This window comes from Dunckerocampus dactyliophorus, chromosome 2 (genome assembly GCF_027744805.1).
Source record: "Dunckerocampus dactyliophorus isolate RoL2022-P2 chromosome 2, RoL_Ddac_1.1, whole genome shotgun sequence".
Taxonomy (NCBI): Eukaryota; Metazoa; Chordata; class Actinopteri; order Syngnathiformes; family Syngnathidae; genus Dunckerocampus; species Dunckerocampus dactyliophorus.
In genome coordinates, this window is record NC_072820.1 from 4,255,740 (window position 1) to 4,275,653 (window position 19,914).

At 41.3% G+C, this 19,914-nt stretch overlaps 2 protein-coding genes across 6 annotated transcripts; one reads left to right on the forward strand and one right to left on the reverse strand.

The window, feature by feature from the left end:
- Positions 1 to 883: 883 nt before the first annotated feature.
- LOC129177459 (granulocyte-macrophage colony-stimulating factor receptor subunit alpha-like) lies at positions 884 to 10,283 on the forward strand. Of its 4 annotated transcripts, XM_054768629.1 has the most exons (10): positions 884 to 1,081; positions 1,432 to 1,505; positions 2,919 to 2,968; positions 3,054 to 3,208; positions 3,286 to 3,461; positions 5,128 to 5,261; positions 5,359 to 5,503; positions 7,237 to 7,342; positions 8,952 to 9,033; positions 9,115 to 10,283. In XM_054768629.1, exons 2-10 carry the CDS (start codon positions 1,439 to 1,441, stop codon positions 9,196 to 9,198), a joined length of 999 nt encoding a protein of 332 aa, XP_054624604.1. In that variant the 5' UTR covers positions 884 to 1,081; positions 1,432 to 1,438; the 3' UTR covers positions 9,199 to 10,283. The 4 variants fall into 4 exon arrangements, with proteins under 4 accessions (XP_054624604.1, XP_054624605.1, XP_054624602.1 ...); XM_054768630.1 differs by lacking the exon at positions 7,237 to 7,342; XM_054768627.1 differs by having other exon boundaries at positions 2,922 to 2,968; positions 8,952 to 10,283.
- LOC129177460 (uncharacterized protein CXorf38-like) lies at positions 8,522 to 17,953 on the reverse strand. 2 transcript variants are annotated; one of them, XR_008569627.1, is made up of 7 exons: positions 17,720 to 17,953; positions 16,034 to 16,168; positions 15,812 to 15,940; positions 14,011 to 14,160; positions 13,727 to 13,915; positions 12,767 to 13,464; positions 8,522 to 9,181 (listed from the first exon to the last, which is right to left on the reverse strand). XR_008569627.1 is itself a non-coding variant. In XM_054768632.1 (6 exons), exons 1-6 carry the CDS (start codon positions 17,918 to 17,920, stop codon positions 13,360 to 13,362), a joined length of 909 nt encoding a protein of 302 aa, XP_054624607.1. In that variant the 5' UTR covers positions 17,921 to 17,953; the 3' UTR covers positions 10,386 to 13,359. The 2 variants fall into 2 exon arrangements, 1 of the variants encoding a protein (XP_054624607.1); XM_054768632.1 differs by lacking the exon at positions 8,522 to 9,181 and having other exon boundaries at positions 10,386 to 13,464.
- Between the last annotated feature and the right edge of the window lie 1,961 nt (positions 17,954 to 19,914).

Consider the following 19,914-nt stretch of genomic DNA (forward strand, 5'->3'; position numbering starts at 1 on the left):
AAGCGTCGACCTCGACAACAAATTGAGAAGATGGGTTAGGATGGGTGAGAACTGGAGCAGTGGTAAATAAAGATTTGAGTCAATTAAAAGCTGAGTCGGCCTCTGGGGTCCACACAAAGGGAACCTTAACAGATGTAAGCTTTGTCAAGGGCTCCGCAACTAGACTGAAGTTCCTAATAAACCGACGATAGAAGTTGGCGAAACCCAGGGACCTTTGTAGAAGCTTCCTTGATGTGGGAGCGGGCCCGTCAACCACAGCCTGGATCTTGGCTGGGTCGGGACTTAGCTGACCCTGCTCCACGATGAACCCCAAAAAAGAAACAGAAGAGGAGTGAAACGAGCACTTCTCGGCCTTGACAAACAGCCTGTTTTCAAGTAGTCGTTGCAGGACTAACCGGACGTGTTGGATATGTTCCTTGAGTGAAGAGGAAAAAATCAGAATGTCATCCAAGTAGACGAATATAAAACGGCCGAGCATGTCCCGCAGGACGTCATTTATGAGACTCTGGAAAACTGCCGGGGCATTGGTGAGCCCGAAAGGCATGACGAGATACTCAAAGTGTCCGAGAGGGGTATTGAATGCGGTCTTCCATTCATCACCCTCTCGGACACGAACCAGATGATAGGCAGAGCGGAGGTCGAGCTTGGTGAAAATTTTAGCGGAGTGAAGGGAGTTGAAGGCGGAGTCCATAAGTGGTAAGGGATATTTATTTTTAACCGTGATATCGTTGAGAGCGCGGTAATCGATACAAGGGCGGAGGGATTTATCTTTTTTCTCAACAAAAAAAAAATCCGGCTGCTAATGGAGATGTGGAGGGGCGAATGAGGCCGGCAGCGAGGGAAGTGGATATATATAGCTCTAGCGCCTCTCTCTCAGGTTTGGAGACATTGTATAACTGTGAAGGCCAGGAGCGAACGTGACACTACATGTTTGAATTTACAGTACAAACAAACAACGTTCACCACCAGAAACTGGTGGTTTCCTGACGCTTGTGCACGGTATGTGACGTTGAACTTCTGCTTTTCACAGAAATGTATCATCTTCTGACAGAGCGCAAAAGACGACGCAACGCATCGGGAGGTAATAACTTCTTATTGTTGTATTTACAATACTGATCATACTTGACGTATATCACAATTTGTCAACAAGAGGGGGCATAAGTCCAGGTGAATGTGTTGATAAAGCTTTGCTAGCAATATTGTCAAAGACTTTTGCCTGTTAAGGTTGGATTCAACTCACAACTAAAAGTCAGTAAAGGGAAGTAAATTTGCTCTCTAATGTTAAATGTATGCATTTATGAAGATGTTTACCAGCTTTCAGCTTCTTTTACAAAGGGGAAGTTTGAAATAACAGGAAATTATTGAGCTCCGGCTAACAAGTCTAAACGTGTACAGTCATGGTCATGTTCTGTCTTTGTTTGGGCTCCCCAGGTTGGCTATGAAGCTGTCTCCTGTTCGTGCAGCAGTTTGCTACCGTCTGCTGATTCTCTGGGCTTTTCAGTGTGGTAGATGGCAATCTCGCACGCACACACACGTACACAAATACATAAGAACGTTATCAACTAAACAAAACAGCAATGTAAACATACATCATCTCCTTGGTGGAGGTAAAAAAGGCATGTTTGACTAGTCTAGAGGAGTGATTCCCAACCACAGTGTCACAGCACATTAGTGTGCTGTGAGAATGACCCAATTTCACATAGTTTGACTCACGGGCTCTTGACGAAGGCTCGAGTTTCACTGTCTCACGTGCGCTCGACGAAAGCTCGAGTTTCACGTGCGCTCGACAAAGACTCCAGTTTCAGTGACTCAAAGCGCTCGCCAAAAACTTGAGTTTAACTGACTCACGGGTACACGATGAAGACTTCAGTTTCACTGACTCACTGGCAATTGACGAAGGTTGAGTTTCACTGACTCATAGGTATTTGATGAAAACTCGAGTTTCAGTGACTCAAGGGTGGTCGACAAAGGCTTGAGTTTCACTGATTCACTGGCACTCGACGACGACTCAAGTTTCACCGACTGACGGGTACTGAATGAAGGCTCGCCTTTCACTGACTTATGGGTTCTTGATGAAGGCTCAAGTTTTACAGACTCAAGGGCACGCCACGAAGGTACATGGCGAAGGCTCAAGTTTCACTGAATCACAAATAGTCAACGGAGACCCAAGCTTCATTGACTCATAGGCACTCAACAAAGGCTTGACTTGCACTGACTCTGAGCAGTCAACAAAGTTTTGAGTTTCACTGACACACGGGTATTTGATGAAGGCTCAAGTTTCACTGACTTACAGGCGCCCGGAAAAGGTTCGTGTTTCACTGACTCACAAAGACTTGAGTTTCACTAACTCACAGGTACTCAACGAAGGCTCGAGCTTCACTGACTCACGAGCACCCAACAACGATTTGAGTTTCACTGACTCACGTGCACTCGACCAAAACTTGAGTTTCACTGACTCACGGGTACTCAACAAAGACTAGAGTTTCACTTACCGTCGGGTGCGCACCGTACATCTACAGCTCAGGAGCCATGAATGAATCACTAAAAACCAAAAGACCGCATTAGCTTGTTTTCCTGAACGTGTAAACAGACTTTACTAGAGAGGTTTATTTTGCAACACATTTTGTGCATTATTTTATTCAAACTTTGAACCGTTTAGTCTTAATTTAGCACAGTTCCGCAGTATTGTTTTGGTTATTTTCATTTATTGATTTTTTTGCGAAGAGTTGTATTATTCAAATTTAGCATGGATTAATATTTAGAGAAGGAGGGGCGAGGCGTGGGGGGGTGTAGAACTTTCTACGCTTTGTAACGAGTGACTCGAGTACTTGATTCACTTCAGTTCACCTTCAAGAACTGGAGTCAGTAAAAGGAACATAGTTCATAACTTAACCTAATACATGTATGCTATTTTTCAGCAGAGGCCACCAATCCCGAGGTCTGCCAGGATGAAAAATCGATTGATAACGTAGGAAACGCATACTTGACACTCTAACTCCCACTTGTGTGCAAATAAAAGGTGCTTGAACGCGTCATCCACCTGTATGTTCCAGCTCCAAGTGTTGAGTTCCTCAAGCCCAGAGTATGACTTGGTGGACATTGAGGAGAACACAAACTTCTGCTGCTCCCTTTACCCAACAAATATACTCAACTGCTCCTGGTCCTTCCTTGATTTACAGCAGGATGCTCAGCTGTGTGTTTATATCAGGTACTTCTTCCATTAGCTGCACCTTACCTCATGAATGAGAAGAATGATAATACTTACACTTACTTCTGTTCATGCAGTGTTTGTGACAACACCAGCACAGTTCGTCCCCTGAGGCTTGTGTCTGAAGAACATTTGGGATCAACGTCCATGGCTCTGAAGGAACATGAGATGCTGCATGTCATCTTGCATTTCAACGTGTCCTTGCAACACACGTGGGCAGTCTACAGCTACGTGTACGACACTGAAATGATGGGTAAGGACCGCAAGACACAAACTCTTAAATGAGGCATCATTTTGATTGTAAACATCGTAAACAAACGTTAACGTCATCCGACGAGAGCAGCGCATCGACTTTCTGACCTACCTTAGAGAATAAATACTTGGATCCTGCAACATCCCTTCAGACCAGAGCTGATGAGCTGATGAAGGCTGCTCGGATGAGACGGGAAACATCTGCTAAGAGAAACTGAACAGTCCAGTTGCGAAAGTACAATGACCTGGTTGAATGAGTACGTTCACACGAGTTAACCATTGCTTCTGAAAAAACGCCCATTTGTGCCACTGAAAGAAAAAAAAATCCCAATGGTATGTCAGAATTATGGGGTAAAAAGTTGAAAAAAATGACCTGACTTACCGTTGGGATATTTTTTTTAAGTCGAAATTATGAGATAAGAAAGTCATACAGTATATGTGAGATAAAAAGGTGAAAAGTTGAAATTATGACATAAAAACGGCAAAATCATGAGATAAGAAAGTCATACATGTGAGATAAAATGTCGAAATGATCAGATAAGAAAGTCCTAAATATAAATAGTTGAAATTAGGAGATAAAAAGTTATGAAATTATGAGATAATTATGAGATACACACTGCGCATGTGCCGAGTTCCATGCGACGAAGGCGGCATGTGCGGTTTGTATCTCATAATTTAGACTTTTTATCTCATAATTATAACTTCCTTATCACATAGTTTTGATTTTTATTTTATAATGATGATTTTTTTGTTCAGAATTATGACTTTTTATCTACTTATCTCATAATTATTACTTATCTCATAATTTGGACTTGTTATCTCATAATTCCGACTGTTTATCTCATAATTATCTCATAATATTGACCTTTTATCTCTTAATTGGGATTTTTGATCTCAAAATTTTGACATTTATTTCTCACAATTCTGACTTTTTATCTCATAACTTAAACTCTTTATCTCATTAGGACTTTTTATCTTGTAATTGTGACTTTTTATCTCATAATTTCGACATTTTATCTCATAATTATCTAATAGTTTTGACGTTTTATCTCATAATTATAACTTGTTTATCTCATCATTTTGACTTTTTATCTCATAACTTAAACTCTTTACCTCATTAGGACTTTTTGTCTCGTAATTGTGCCTTTTTATCTCATAATTATCTTATAGTTTTGACGTTTTATCTCATAATTATAATTTGTTTATCTCATCATTTTGACTTTTTATATGATAATTAGGACTTTTTATTGACTTATCTCATAATTATGACATTTTATCTCGTAATTTCGATTTTTTTTACTTTTATCTCATCTCATTATGACTTTTTTTAACCTCATTTTTTTAGTTTATAGTTTTTCACAAGATAAAATGTTGACCTTTTTTTACAAGATAAAAAGTCATAATTATGCGATACAAACTCTGCGTGTGCCGCCTCCTTCTCTGGGTCACACGGCATTTTTTATTTCATAATTCTGACTTTCTTTGGACTTTTAATCTCATAATTATGACACACCATTTGGATATTTTTTTCCTTTCAGTGGCGGAAACGGGCTTCCATACAAACGGGCAGATAGGTTGCGCTAAAACCTTAGGCAGCGTGAGGTACGGAGCAAACATTACAGACGTTGCCGTGTCTCGTGTTGTCATTGTGTATTATTGTGCCGCAGAGGTTTTGCCTCCACCTGGAAACATCTCCGCTTCAGTCAGAGATGAAGGCCTGGTGGTGACCTGGCAGGTGCCCTGCAGTCGTGCTTACTACAACCCCTCATGTTTTGAATACCAGCTGGAAGTGGGAGACGAGGTAACATTTGCATGCATAAATGAGTTACCATAGAAATACACGTTGGTGTAACCACTCTTGTACTGTGCTGCGTGTTCACTGGTGGATCTTCAAACAGGAAAAACCAAAAGTCCTGAGCAGCCAGTTGTCTTATACTATCCCGAACGTTGATCCATCTTCCACCTATGGCGTGAGGGTCCGGGCCAGGAAAATGTTTGCTTGTTTAGGATCACCACAATGGAGCCACTGGAGTAACACTGTCAGTAAGTGATAGGAATAGATGTGCCTGATGGGGTTTGTTTGTGTTTAGCGTGTACAGTGGTTACTTGTTTTTTCCGGTTGACGTCGAAAATGTGTGCCAAAATTTTGCCTCGCTTTGCGTGGATTTTCCAACATGGCCCGCGTCTTGTCGTCTTATTAATAGCCTGGTGGAGTGCAACTGTGTTCTTCAGGTATTTCTACCACAAAACACCCTTGTTAGCATCCTTAGCTTGCTAGCAAAATGGCAACCGGAAGTCAGCTACGTCGCCCGTCTGTGATGTCATCAGCGGTTTCCTGTCAAAAATGTTAACACATTTGTATAGTTTTACACGCATAAATGCATATAAATGACAAATGAACATTTAACTAAGACAACCCCTTCAGTAGCGGCCATTTTAGCTGATCTTTCACTGATCTTTCAAGGCACACAGACTATTGTGTTCTATGGCTATATAAACATGGAATCTACCAAAAGAAAGACTACACTTCCGTCTTTCATCAGAAAAACAATTTTGCTTCTACCTGTTTCCGTTCTTTAGTAATCAGCAGTAGAACATAGGTACGTTTCAGGAAAATATCAGTTCCCGACTAGAAAACCAGCTTTTTGTGAAAAGATACATTTCAAGCATAACTTTGACACTAATATTTTTTGCTTTTGCGACAGCTCAAATATCTAAACAACTATACCACAACATAAACAACACAAAAAGGGGGTTGTTTTACATCAAATTAACAATTTATTTACAAATATAACACCAGGAACTGTTTACAATTTTCACACTTGTGTGTGCATGTGTGTGCATGCGTGTGCATGTGTTAAAAAGACGATCCCTGCCGAGCTCTTGTCAAAGGCTCTTCTGCCACCTTGTGGCTGTTTTCATGGCCTAAAATTGCTCTGACATGAAATGCATTAGTGTGGAGTCGCGTTATACCTACTTTTTACCTCTGCCCGACGTATAACTATGTCTTTGGCATTGAATGTGTCAGTTACTTTTACTTTCATTGAAGACTGCTGTTCCCAAAGACACGATGTGGCAGCGAGGCCCCATGTGCAGACCCCCTTCCTGTTTTGCCATGAATTATGTCTTGATTTCAACAGTGTTTCTCACCTTCTTTCTCAAAAAAAAACTTTCACGGGCTCCATTTTGGGTTACTTAGGTGAGAAACACATTTTAATTCAATAAATAACTCATGGCAAAACAGCAAGGCGTTGTACGTGTGGTGTCTTACTGCCAGATCGTGTCTTTTGGGACACTCACATCAAGAATCACGTCTTCAGTGAAGGTAAAAGTAACCTTGTGTTTAAAATGTTTATCCCTTTCATTCATCTTTTCTATGTATTTATATGCATTTCGAATTGTTTTCTGCGTGTAAAACTATAAAAATGTGTTTTGTGTTCACATTTGTGGCTTTCTGGAACGGATTAATTGGATTTACATTATTTCTTATGGGAAAAATGTATTCGGTTAGCATCTGTCTTGGTTAGAGTCAGACCTTTTGGGAACGGATTAATGACACTAACCAAAGTTCCACTGTACATTTATTTCCTTCTCTATTGAAAGTATATTTATTTGTTTATTTTATTTATTAACAGCTACAGCGCATCGGGTGTATATTCTTCTTCTATAATCAACCCTTGATGATCCTGGGCCTTGTTTTGGTGTTGCAAATAGTCTACTAAGTGTAATCATCTGAGTTTAGCATTTGCACTCACAATATGAATCTTTCTTGGCAGTGATCGAGCAGTCATGCGAAACAATCAACATTACGGTGATTGTCTTAATTACACTTGGAATACCCATGATCCTTCTGGCTTTGCTGCTGTTTTTCCGTCATCAGAGGTACAGTCTATCTTGGTCTAAAATGTGTATCAGCTCTTTTCATGACTTTCCGCGCTTGCTTATATTTATTTCCTGTATCATTGCATCATGAATTTCAAAAAACATGTCCCTTTTTAACATCATTCGACACACATCAGCGGACAACAAGAAAGGACCCAAAGGAGAAGTGAGATTATTGTTAAAATGACCATTGTGCACCCCTGGTCAAAACCAGTTGAAAAATTGCAGGAATTTACATGTTGCACTGTTGGATCTTAAGGAGGTTCTAAGTAGAGCTTCAAAAGGCAAAAAGAAGAAACGGGAGTGAGACAAAAAAATTGCCAACAAGCATTAAAGTGAAACAGGCTGTTCATCAGCTGATCAAAAGTTTAAGACCACAGCTTTTAAAAGCCAAAATCTTGGCAAAATATGTGGATTAAATGTCATTTTTTGTCAGATATTCACACATCATGATCTCTCGATGGCAAAGGCAAAAAAGCTTTCCCTCTTTGAAGGCTGCATAAGCAAGGGCTCTCGCAGTGCGCCATTGCTGCTGAGGTTGGACGCGGTGAGACAGTCGTTTGAAACTTCTTCAAAGATCCTCAGGGTTATGGAACAAAAAAGTCAAGTGGTAGACCCAAAAAAATGTCACTTGAGTCAAAGGATTCCATTCGCTGTCCGTCAAGACACGGGACTATCTTCGGCCCAAGTGAAGGTTGTTACTGGTGCCGAGTGCAGTCCAATAACCATCAGACGGCATCTGTGAGAGAAGGCTGTTAAGAACAAAACTCTTCAAAGGCTTCGTCTCCTTCAACGCCACAAAATTGCCCGTTTGGAATTTGATACGATAGCACCCAACATGGGACATTGAAAGGTGGAAGAAAGAAAAAATGTAACCTTGACGGTCCTGATGGCTTCCAGTGTTACTGGCATGACAAGGACAACCACGCAGCACAGTGGAGGGGGCGCCATCGTAATCCTTCAATGGAACAATGGAGCTTCAGGTTGTGCAGGGGCGTCAAACGGCAGCTGGCTATGTGGAGATGTTACAGGGGGCATCCCTCATGGCCCTCGTCTGCGTGGTAATGACTGACTTTTTCAACAGGACAAGGCTGCACTTCAGCCGGGGGGGGGGTCGTGTTTTTTGAGCTATGCTCTTTGCTGATGAACAGCCTGCTTATTTGTATTTTTCATGCTTATATACGGTGGGCAAATGCGCAGCAGCATCGAAACGCTCCAAAAGCAGAAATGATCCAACACATGCAGCGGGAAAATGCTGCAATCACATGAACGCTGCAGGATCAACATTTGCATTCAAAAGTAAGGGAAAATGAGGGAAAATTTTAATCTTCACACAAGAATGAAAAAAAGGAAAACAAGAGGGTTGACAGATATGATAAAAAAAACAAATGCATCCAAAACAACTGCATGCGCAAAATGCTGCAACACAGAACAAAACGGACGCTAACCAGGCTACCAGGGAAGGCTAACGCCATTTTTTGTTCCATTTTGACATGTCCATTAATTGTTTAAAAACCCAAATGACTTTCACTCAAATAAACGAATAACCAAATAGTTTTCATTCCTACAAACTCATCATTCTCAAATGTTTGCTTTTTTTTTTTTTTAGGTTGGCAGAGGTTCTCTACCCCACAATTCCCCGCCCTCCATTAAAGTACAAACACTTCCTGGAAGAAATCAACTCATTCAATGTAGGGGCACGTCTGCACACACTGTGCATCTACAGCCACGCATCGAAACACACACTCAGGCCATCGCCTTTTCTTTTCCAGTTTTATCATCCGGCTCCCTCGGTGAAGTGTGAGGAAATCACGCTGGTGGAGGAAACGGAGCCAAAGCCTGGAAAGACATTTTAGTACATAATAGTCATACGGCTGGAGTAAAATGCGCTGAATGCTCGTATCTGAAATATCGTTGAGTGGAATTGTTCATTGTGTATGTGTAGTGTACTACCCAAATAATGATAAAGATGAAATATCTATCTATAGGCAAATGAGGAGCCGGTCAAACACATACCAGCTACGAAGGACAAACAGAAAGCCCATTTATGCCCACAGGGGTAATTAACGGTGCAGTAAAAGCGACATGATGACAAACAGTTGACCACACTGCACACAATGCAGCACGCAACATTGACGCTGTGGGACAAACAGCGGCACGTGGACAAACGTCCATCTGTGAAAATAAATCAGATTGAAGAAAAGAAAGATGAGGTCTGCCAAAGGGAATGAGAGGACGGCATATCTGCATAGCTTTTGTTTGGCAAAACAAACCACAACTTCATGCGAAGCATTTTAAAACACCGCCAAGGTCGAGCTGTTAGTGAAACTGTCGGCTGAGATGTTGTTAGTCAAAATGATTTACAACGACGACGTCAAGCAAATCACTTTTTTTTTTTGGGTGTACTGATACTATTTTGTAATTTGCAATTAATACTGCCACAATTGTCAGGGAGATGGCAAATGATGAATGTCCCTTTGCTGCGTTTCTCTCACCTCTTCAGTTTGTTCACTTGATGAATGTCCTTCTAGGCAGCCAACGCCGCCTGAATACACAACTGGACCTTTCAACAAACTCTGTGCAAGACCTCATTTGACTTTGTTGGACTTGAGTGACATAATGTATAGAATAAATACTGTAGAGTACATAAGTAAAGTTCATGCAGCTCAAGTCCCACAGATCCCAGTCCTCCCATTACTTCAGGCGTGCCTCAAGGCTCTGTCCTGGAACCCCTCCTTTTCATCATTTACCTTCTCCACCTCTGCAATATCTCCTATAAATACAACATCGACTGGTTACGGGCCTGCTATCAAGCAAACCAAATTCAATCCTCCCTCCTCCCTCACCATCTGCTTAACTCTTTAGTTGTCCAAACTTTTTCCATTGACTGACCTCATACTGAAAAATCAAAGGATGCTGTGGGCCACTTTTATATTTTTACATATATATATATATATATATATATATATATATATATATATATATATATATATTTAATTTTGCAAAAAGGCTTCAATTTTTTTTATACATATTTAAAGACAACATTTTGTGTTATTTGGTATTAGTGAGGGAAAGGCTTCTTGAGACGTCATCTGTACTTCCGTGAAGAATGTGTCGGACGTTTCGCTCCTCATCCGAAGAGCTTCGTCAGCGAACTAACAAGTGCTGGTAACCTAGGCCTTAAATACAGTAAGAGTGGGCGGAATTGGTGTGCCAACGCCCTCCTCCTATTGGTTCCTTACACTAAGACTGGGAGGAGTAGTGGTCTAATCCTCTCCTTCCATTAGCACCTCAGATCAAAGGGGAGTGTAGCTCCCTGTATATACAGACGCATTTGGTATTAGTATCAACATTTCAGCCTTTTCTCTTTACATTGGGCCTTTTTGCTCTTTTTTTCAAATTGTTGGGTTTTTTGGGTTTAATTTTACTTCTACAATGTGCTGCGGGCCAATAAAAAACAACTTGTGGGGAAAGTATGGCTCTGGGGCTATACGTTGGACACCCTGCATTAAAGGAACAGCAATTAATTAATAAATTATGCTGTTTTGCGGTTGAATACGGCCTTTTATTAGTCAAAAATATGCATATTTAGACAAATTTTATGTACTTTTGTTTTTTTTTCAAAATTAAGCATCGCCAAGCATAAAAATGTCTCAATGAATTAAACTACAAATATAAGGCATTCGGAAGAAGCAATCAAAGATGTGATGATCTGTAGTATTCTACCCTGGTCACAAGGTGTCAGCAATGTTACTGTAATGCTTGGTGAGACACACATGCGTCAGACCCATCGTTGGACAACAAGCTTTTATTGCGGGTTTGAATAATCTCCCAACAGGCACAATCCGTATCACGGGCTGGTGTTGAGGGCGCAACCCACGCCAAGAAGACTTTGTAGCTCATGAATTTCCTTCTCGTAAATTTACAAATTTTGTCTTGTAAATTTACGGGAAAATGTCGTACATTTACGAGGAAAAACTTGTAATATTACAAGAATAAAGTCGTAAATGTACGAGAATAAAGACGTACATTCACGAGAAAAACATCGTAACTATCTAACAGCCATTGCTTGAAACAGCTATGAAAAGCGGGGACTTATGTCTTTGGTACGTGGAGGAGACGAGGTAAGAAAGGCGGGAGTGAGAAGGGCTAACCATGCTAATCTGTTTGTGCTCAACTGCTCTGTTTTGCTGCCACGTTATAAATAAAAGCTTCCCTCAAGCAAGAGGAAAGTTTCCCTCCTTCCTGAAGAGCGATGCTCTATTTTCTCTTATTACGATTATATTCTCGTAAGTTTACGACTTTATTCTTGAAATATTAAGACTTTTTTTCTCATATACTTACAAGTTTACCTACAAGTTTACAAGTTTTGCTATAGAAAAAAAAAAAGGTATGTATCACTGAGTATTAGTGTCACATCAGGAAAAAAGTTGTACATTTATGGGAAAAAGGGGTCGGAATATTACAAGAAAAAAAAAGTTGCACATTTACAACTTTATGCTTATCTTCATGACTTTTCTTCTCAGAAATGTAGGACTTTTTTCTCGTAAATTTCTGACATTGGAAAAAAATAATCTGAGATTCTGACAATAAAGTCGTAAATTGACAAGAAAAAGACATCCATTTTCGAGAAAAAAAAGTCAGAACATTACGAGAGTAAAATCATAAATTTCCGAGAAGAAAAGTCATATATATGAGAATAAAGTCGGAAATTTACAACTTTTTTTTCCGTAAATGTATGTTTTTTTTTCTCGGAAAAGGTCATAAATTTACCTTTTTTTCTTGTAAATTTACAATTTTATTCTCGTAATATTAAAACTTTTTTTCTCGTAAATTTTCGATTTTATTTTTGTAATAATACGACTTTATTTTCAATTTCAGATTGTTTTTTCCAACGTGACCCTGATACTCTGTCGTACATACCTGTGTTTATTCTATAGCAAAAACTAGTTCCCTAACATTTGTGCTATGACCAACATTTCTTGTTGCCATACATGTAACAGTAAAAATTAAATGACATTAAAATGCAGAAGGTGGCAACAAAGAAAGACAAAGTCCCACAGTGTTTTTGGCATCCTTGGATGATATCTATTTAAGAAAATATCAAGATGGTCTATTGCAGTGGTCCCCAACCTTTTTTGACCCACGGACCGGCTTGTGTTCCCACAAATCTCCCACGGACCGGGGGCGGGTGGGGGGTTCGTACATTATAGCGATCTAATTTATCTTATTTTTTATGTATTGTGTAAAGCAAAGACATGAATAACATCAAATTAAAAGCACAAAATGAATGCCGACCCACCATCCACCAGTTCAAGTTCCAGCCAAGTTTTTCCAGAGAGATAAAGGTAAAGGCAGTGCGCTAGCATGAATTAACTTGAGAGAAATGTGCACATTAGCACTCAATAAGTCATCAAAACTTACCTTTATGCATTCCCACATACAGTAGTATCAGCATTTGACACCAAATATGAGGTGAAAGAAAAATGGTAAAAATACAGTAGCAGTCTGTGCGGCATGAGATAAAGTTAGCACACGCACAATGGACATGCGTCAAGTGAGACGGATGTAACAGAGACAATCCAGCCACTTTTCAAAATAAAACAAAAAAAATGAAAGAATGGAAATGATTTTTTTCTCTCTGTGCGGCCCGGTGCCAAATGACCCGGTACCGGGCCGTGGCCCGGGGGTTGAGGACCACTGCTCTATTGTGACATTTAGGTGTTACAAAACATTTTGTTGTATAAAAATTATACACGTCATGGTCAAATACAGTATTCAAATTGAGAAAAGCACAATAATTTCAGTAATAATAATATATATAAAAAAAACATTACTGTGGTGGACATAATCAGAATTACCGAAAGTGTAAAATAATTCCCTCATTTAACAACATCATAGAAAACACAAGCATCACCAAAAGTAGAAATTCTTTCCAATCAACTAATGAGACATTCCCTCATCTTTGGTGGAAATATCTTGGCTGCTCATCATTCAACTTTTCAACTCTTCCAGTTTCAGGCCCCCAGTGAGCCGATGGCCTGCAGCTCAGCAGAAAACCTCTCGCTCAGATCTTTATTTTCCTGCAGGAAGCCATCCAGCATCTTCAGCTGCTCCGTGTCCTGAAGAAGAAAAGGGAGCGGTTCAAAGAGTGAAATATTTATGTACAACTTTTTATACTGGAACTCCAGCCTTTATAATAATGCTCTGTGTCCACTGACATGGTCAGGTATTAATTAAACAAGACTTTTTTAAAAACTGTTGTAGTTTTCTATAGTGAATAATACACAAAACATCTTACATTGTGACTTGTGGAACTACTTATATTATATTTAGAAAGGCAGAATTTTTGAGTGCAAAATGTCAGTAGTTGAGTTTTCTCACCATTGTTTGTTCTTCAGCGGTATGCCGCAGCTCGCGCAGCCTCTCCTGCAGCAAGTCAGCCTCCCACAGGCTGATGAGGTCAGGACTGATGTTGCCATTGTTCACAGAATCACTAACTAATGCGCCCATGTCAGGAGAATCCTCAGCATCCAAGCCAGTCGCAAATATTGACAGGTCAGCAGCCAACATCTGGCCCCCCCCCCCAAAAAAAGTGTGAGGTGTGTGCGAACGTGTGACAACGATAGGCCACGTGGTGCACCAAAAAAAAAAAGACACACCCTCACCCGATTTATCTTTTCTTCAGCTGGTGCCATGCAGGCTACGTGGCTGAACAGCTGCATGAAACGCTTCATGGCATCTTTGAAGTTTTTCATCCACTGATCCGTCACACCCAGGTTGCAAGAATGCATTAACTCATTCCTGCATTTGATCAGCTGCAACACACAATCACACACATACAGTACATACATACACACACACACATACAATTTCTGTACCAACTGTCCTGTTTATGTTGTCCCGACCCAGACAGCTACCCGGGAGAGCTACTCACAATTATTATGTATTATATTTAGTGCTGTCAAGAGATTAAAAAATAATAATTATGAACTGTTAATAATTGGTGAAAAGAATCTCGCTTGTAATCTCACCTAAAAATTGCTGGAAAAAGCCCTCACCTTGAGACATTTTCATTAAAATTCATGACAGTGTTGTGACTCGGCCTGTCACGATAATGGATAAATCGATGAATGGAACGATAATTATGACGCCCTGGATAAATTGACGTGCGTGTATTTCAACTGCTCGTCTCTCTGTGCCACACAGGCTGGATGCCAAGAGGGGCCAATCTGCATCTGTCTGCGCGCATTGGTTCTATAGTGGAATGAACACAGAGAGTGGGCCCTCATCCTAATTTAGCCTCTTTGTGGAGGCGGGGCTACTTGTGAGAGGATACAGAAGGTTCAGCGGTGAGCTTCGTGAGGCAGCATAGGCTAACACGAAGAAGGCGCAATGTGGGAATATGTCAGTTTTAAACAGAATGAACATGGTGAAGGCATGAACACAGACGAGCAAATGACTTTTCAAGCTAATGTCTCACACAGGTACACCGTACGCTATACTTGAGTACCATCTAGTGGTTCAAATGTACACCTTTCACTGCAATTACTGCAAAAACTGTCTAAAATTGTTTTTGCGATAAAATCGATTATCGCCGATAATTTGTAGCACAATTATCGACCAACAAAATTTGTTAGCGTGACAGGCCTAGTTGTGGCAAATCAAAATATTGACACATCAATCAATTCAATTTGTCGAGTGATAAAAAAAAGCAAAAAAACAGGTCGATAATTATGAGCCCTCGATAAACCCACATGCACGTGATGCGCGTCTGCTCCACCTGTTAGTCTCTCTGTGGTACGCAGGCTGCATGATAAGAGGGTTCACTCTGCATGTGTCTGCGCACATTGGCTCTATATGATATGAACACAGCAGCGAGTGAGCATCTTCTCAGCTATAAGCCTCTTTGTCTCAGTAGTGGAGGCGGCGTTCTAGCAGTTAGCAAGCAGACGCGAATATGAATGAAAGCACAAAAGCGATAGTTCCTAAGCCGAATGCCACAGTTCCAGTGTGGGTGTGCATCAGAGCCTTCCTCCCGACAGTCAAAGCTCACTGAGGCGTTTGATCGACAGAGTGAATATTAAATGAAACAGCGCAAAATGGTGCGCGTTCACTTTGTCGCTAGCTGCATTGCAAAAGAAATTTAACCTTTCAATACGGTTGAAAAACCAACATTTGGGGAAATGTTAGCCAGACAGTAGGGATGGCCTGGGAGAACAAACGGCAACGTAAGTGAGTGAAAGATCACGTGTTGAAGAACATATCAGCAATGTTGCATTCTAGCCCACTCAGCTGTGGTCCAGCTCGTCATGTATTGTGTGTGTGTAAGAAGTGGTGACGTCTTTTGTGTCCCTCCTGAGCTGCCGTAGCTTGTGCAGTGAAGTTGCATACTGCGTCGTGTTCAAGCACGTTATGACGTAAAAAGATGGCTACCATCTAATGGATGCTGGATGGATGCTCGCTTACCTCTCTCACAAACGTTGTCTTTACATTTACCGAAGCAAACCAGTCACAGTAGTTGATGAGGTTGAGCAGAGCAGAAGGATCACACTGCTGTGCAGCTGTCACATGCCCCTGACCTCGTGGCATATAAGCCTAAAGAAAGAAACGCACACAAAAAATAAATACCAGACAAACTGATAAATCAGTACCAATTTGAACATTTCAATCAAAAGCATGTGTGTGGACCTTGGCCAGCTCCCAGTGGTCTGTCCTCCATGAAGATGGTGTACAGTTGCCCCAGTTTAGCGTGGGATCACGTTGCACGTGATGCTTCAGGATCTCAGACTTCCACTCTAAACACAGCCGGCATGCGCGGGAGAGCTACACACAATCAATACATGGAATATTATATAAACACACCAATCAGTGTTGAACGTACAGCAGGCTTGTCTTAACTTTTCCCACCCCTGGACTGGTCGCCAGCCAATCGCAGGGCACATACAGTGGTGTGAAAAAGTGTTTGCCCCCTTCCCGATTTCTTTTTTTTTTTGCATGTTTGTCACACTTACATGTTTCAGATCATCACACAAATGTAAATATTAGCCAATGACAACACAACTGAACACAAAATGCAGTTTTTAAATTAAACTTTTTATAATTAAGGGAGAAAAAACACTAAACCTAAAAGGCCCTGTGTGAAAAAGTGATTGGCCTCCGCATTAAAACATAACATAACTGAGATTAATTGAGATCTATCAGTGTGGAAAAGGTTATAAAGCCATTTCTAAAGCTTTGGGACTCCAGCGAACCACAGTGAGAGCCATGATCCACAAATGGCAAAAACATGAACAGTGGTGAACCTTCCCAGGAGTGGCCGGCCAACCAAAATGACCCCAAGAGCGCAGCAACGACTCATCCAAGAGGTCACAAAAGACCCCACAACAACATCCAAACAGCTGCAGGCCTCACTAGCCTCAGTTAAGATCAGTGTTCATGACTCCACCATAAGAAAGACACTAGGCAAAAACGGCCTGCATGGCAGAGTTCCAAGACCAAAACCACTGCTGAACAAAAAGAACATTAAGGCTAATCTCCTTTTTGCCCAAAAACATCTTGATGATCCCCAAGACCTTTGGGAAAATACATGTACTCTCTGGTCTGACGAGACAAAAGTTGAACTTTTGGAAAGTATGTGTCCCATTACATCTGGCGTAAAAGTAACACTGCATTTCAGAAAAAGAAGATCATACCAACAGTAACATATGGTGGTGGTAGTGTGATGGTCTGGGGCTGTTTTGCTGCCAATGTGGCTGAATGACAACAATTCTGCAAAGATGAGTGGGCCAAAATTCCTCCCCAGCGCTGTAAGAGACTCATTGCAAGTTATCACAAACGCTTGATTGCAGTTGTTGCTGCTAAGGGGGGCCCAACCAGTTATTAGCTTTAGGGGGCAATCACTTTTTTCACACAGGGCCATGTAGCTTTGGATGGTTTTTCTCCCTTCATTTAAAAACTGCATTTTGTGTTCAGCTGTGTTGTCAGTGACGAATATTTAAACGACATACTTAATATTTAAATGTTGGATGATCTGAAACATTCAAGTATGACAAACATGCACAATTTAGAGTCTCCAATTCACCTGACATGCATATTTTTGGAATGTGGGAAGAAACCGGAGTACCCAGAGAAAACATGCAAACTCCACACAGAGATGTCCAAACGGAGATCTCCTGACTGTTGCGTCATTTCTCTCAAGCAGTTTGGTTTGGGGTTCGTAGTTTTGGATAATTTCTGACATTGCTGCACGTTTCGGGTGCCCACATATACACCTCCTCCCGGCACTTTTATCGGTGTAGGTAGAACAGGTTTGTCAATGCCTTAAATGAAGGGTGCGACCATTTCACTTGAACAAAACACAACGTGTTGCCAAACCTCTATACTCCTGGGCTGGCATGAGTTCTGACAGAGTTCCCGAAGACGAGGCTGTTTACGGAGCAAATCTGCGTGAAAAGCTCGCATCTGCTCATCGATGAACGGAAGGAGGGCGTCCTTCAGGATGTACAAACACTGTCCTGCTTTCAGCCAGTTTGTGTACTCTCTTTGGTTCATACGCACGGCTAAATCCTCATTCATTGTGTCGGCTCAGACCCTCAAATCGAAACCAAGAAAGTGGAGTGAAGTGCTACAGGAAAAAGCTCCGCCCTCCGCCGCGCAGTCATTCATCTTTGCCACTAGAGGGCAGCATCGATCGGCTGGTTTCTCATGGAAGGAGACTTCAGACACTCACCGGCCACTACATTAGGTACACTTTCACGACCCACTTTCCACTCATACCTGTCAACATTTGCATTTGAAAAGAAGGGAATATTTTCCAGGAATATGGGAACATTTGAGAAAATAAGGGAATTTTGTGATATTATGACAAGAGCCTTAAACCCCCCCAGAATGTGGAAAAATAGTCAAAAACTTTAATTTTGTAAACTATTGAGCCCAATCCTGAGGCTAAAAATAACTCTTAGCGACGTCACTCTTAGAAAAACCTTAGAATTCCTCCGATTCTTAGATTTTTCTTAGAATTTTTATTTGCTAAGATAAAAGTTATTCCCTTAGGCCTTAAAGGAAAACTGCACTTTGTTTGGAATTTTGCCCATCATCCACAATCCTTATGTGAAACATGAACACATATTTTGTTCCCTTTTTGGGCATTCTAACGAGAGACAATGAGTTAGTAGGAGCCAGCTAACATTGCACGTCATGGGAGGTTCCTATTTCGACTATGAAGCCCTCTAAAAAAAACCTCTAGCAACATTTTATCGTTTTATATACGAGCTGTGATCATGCATTAACAAGTACATTGATGATAACATGTAATACTTACAGCATCGTGCCGTATTTGGATGATTTAAAACATTACAGAAGTTTCTTTCCTAGGCGCATTGGTTTGACGTGGCACACAGGAGCTAACGCGACTTCTGTCAACAACAGCAGCATAGAAACAGCGACGACACCTACAATGTCCGCTCTCTTGGGATGGCTGTGTCTTCCACCACAAGTCTCGTGCTCCAGTCCTCGGGTGCGAACATAAACAAGCATCTCGTTGAGTCTTCGTAGCGAAACTGAGAGCCAGTAGTATCCACTCTTCCGTCTGTCCTGTTGCAGTGGCTTCAGGGGTTGTCGTGTTATCAAGATAAATATAGTTTTTCGTGTTAGCTGCTACAATAACAATAGCGCTGTACTTTGGTTAATATACAGGTCAGTTATTTAAAGGGAACACTGTTGGTGTTTTTTTGAGAGTTTTAGGTACCTCCCATGACGTGCTTTGTTAGCTGGCTCATACTAACTCGTTTTCTCTCGTTAGAACGCACAGAAAAGGAAATAAATATATGTTCACGTTTCACATAAGGATTGTGGATGATGGGCGGTGAATGGTGGCTACCATTGGTCACTCCACTGGCCATCTTGACATTTCAGGTATGAACTTATTGCCAACCCTATGTGAGTTCACCTTGACCGCCCCAATGAAAAATGTTCTGGCTCCGCCACTGACTAGCATGACACTCAAGAGTCTGTAAAAACGTGTCCCCCTCCTATAACACAATAAAGTTTCCCCATACCGCTCACAATGATGTGGATAAAAACAATCAGCAGTGAGGGGGCTGAATTCTGAACCGGCATATAGCTGACATAGTGCGCCATAAAGCCAGGAATAAAACAACCTGGAATCGAGACCATTTAGGCGTGGAGCTGTCAGCGTACCATTCATTGTGAGAGCATCGCTTTATGAGAGGTGGCGTCCCCAAGCTGCTACATCTGCTAGGGTTGAAAACCTCATGAGAGCCAGCAGGTGTATGCACGGATGTCCCTGACATCGCTGTGGGAAATATTCATCTGGGACGGGATGACTTTCTGACAGGTACCATGCAGCATGCAGCAACAAGGTCTTGTGGACAAAGCTAACAATGTTGTTTCAAGTCCGGGCAGTAGCGTACGTGCGCACGTGTGTTAGAATTCAGAGGTCAGCTATCGATTTTGCGGCACCTTCCTTTTTATGGTTTATTTAGGGTTTATTTGTTTCTCGGCGGCAGACAGCTGACCAAACACACTGGAGACATTTACTGCCAATTGCT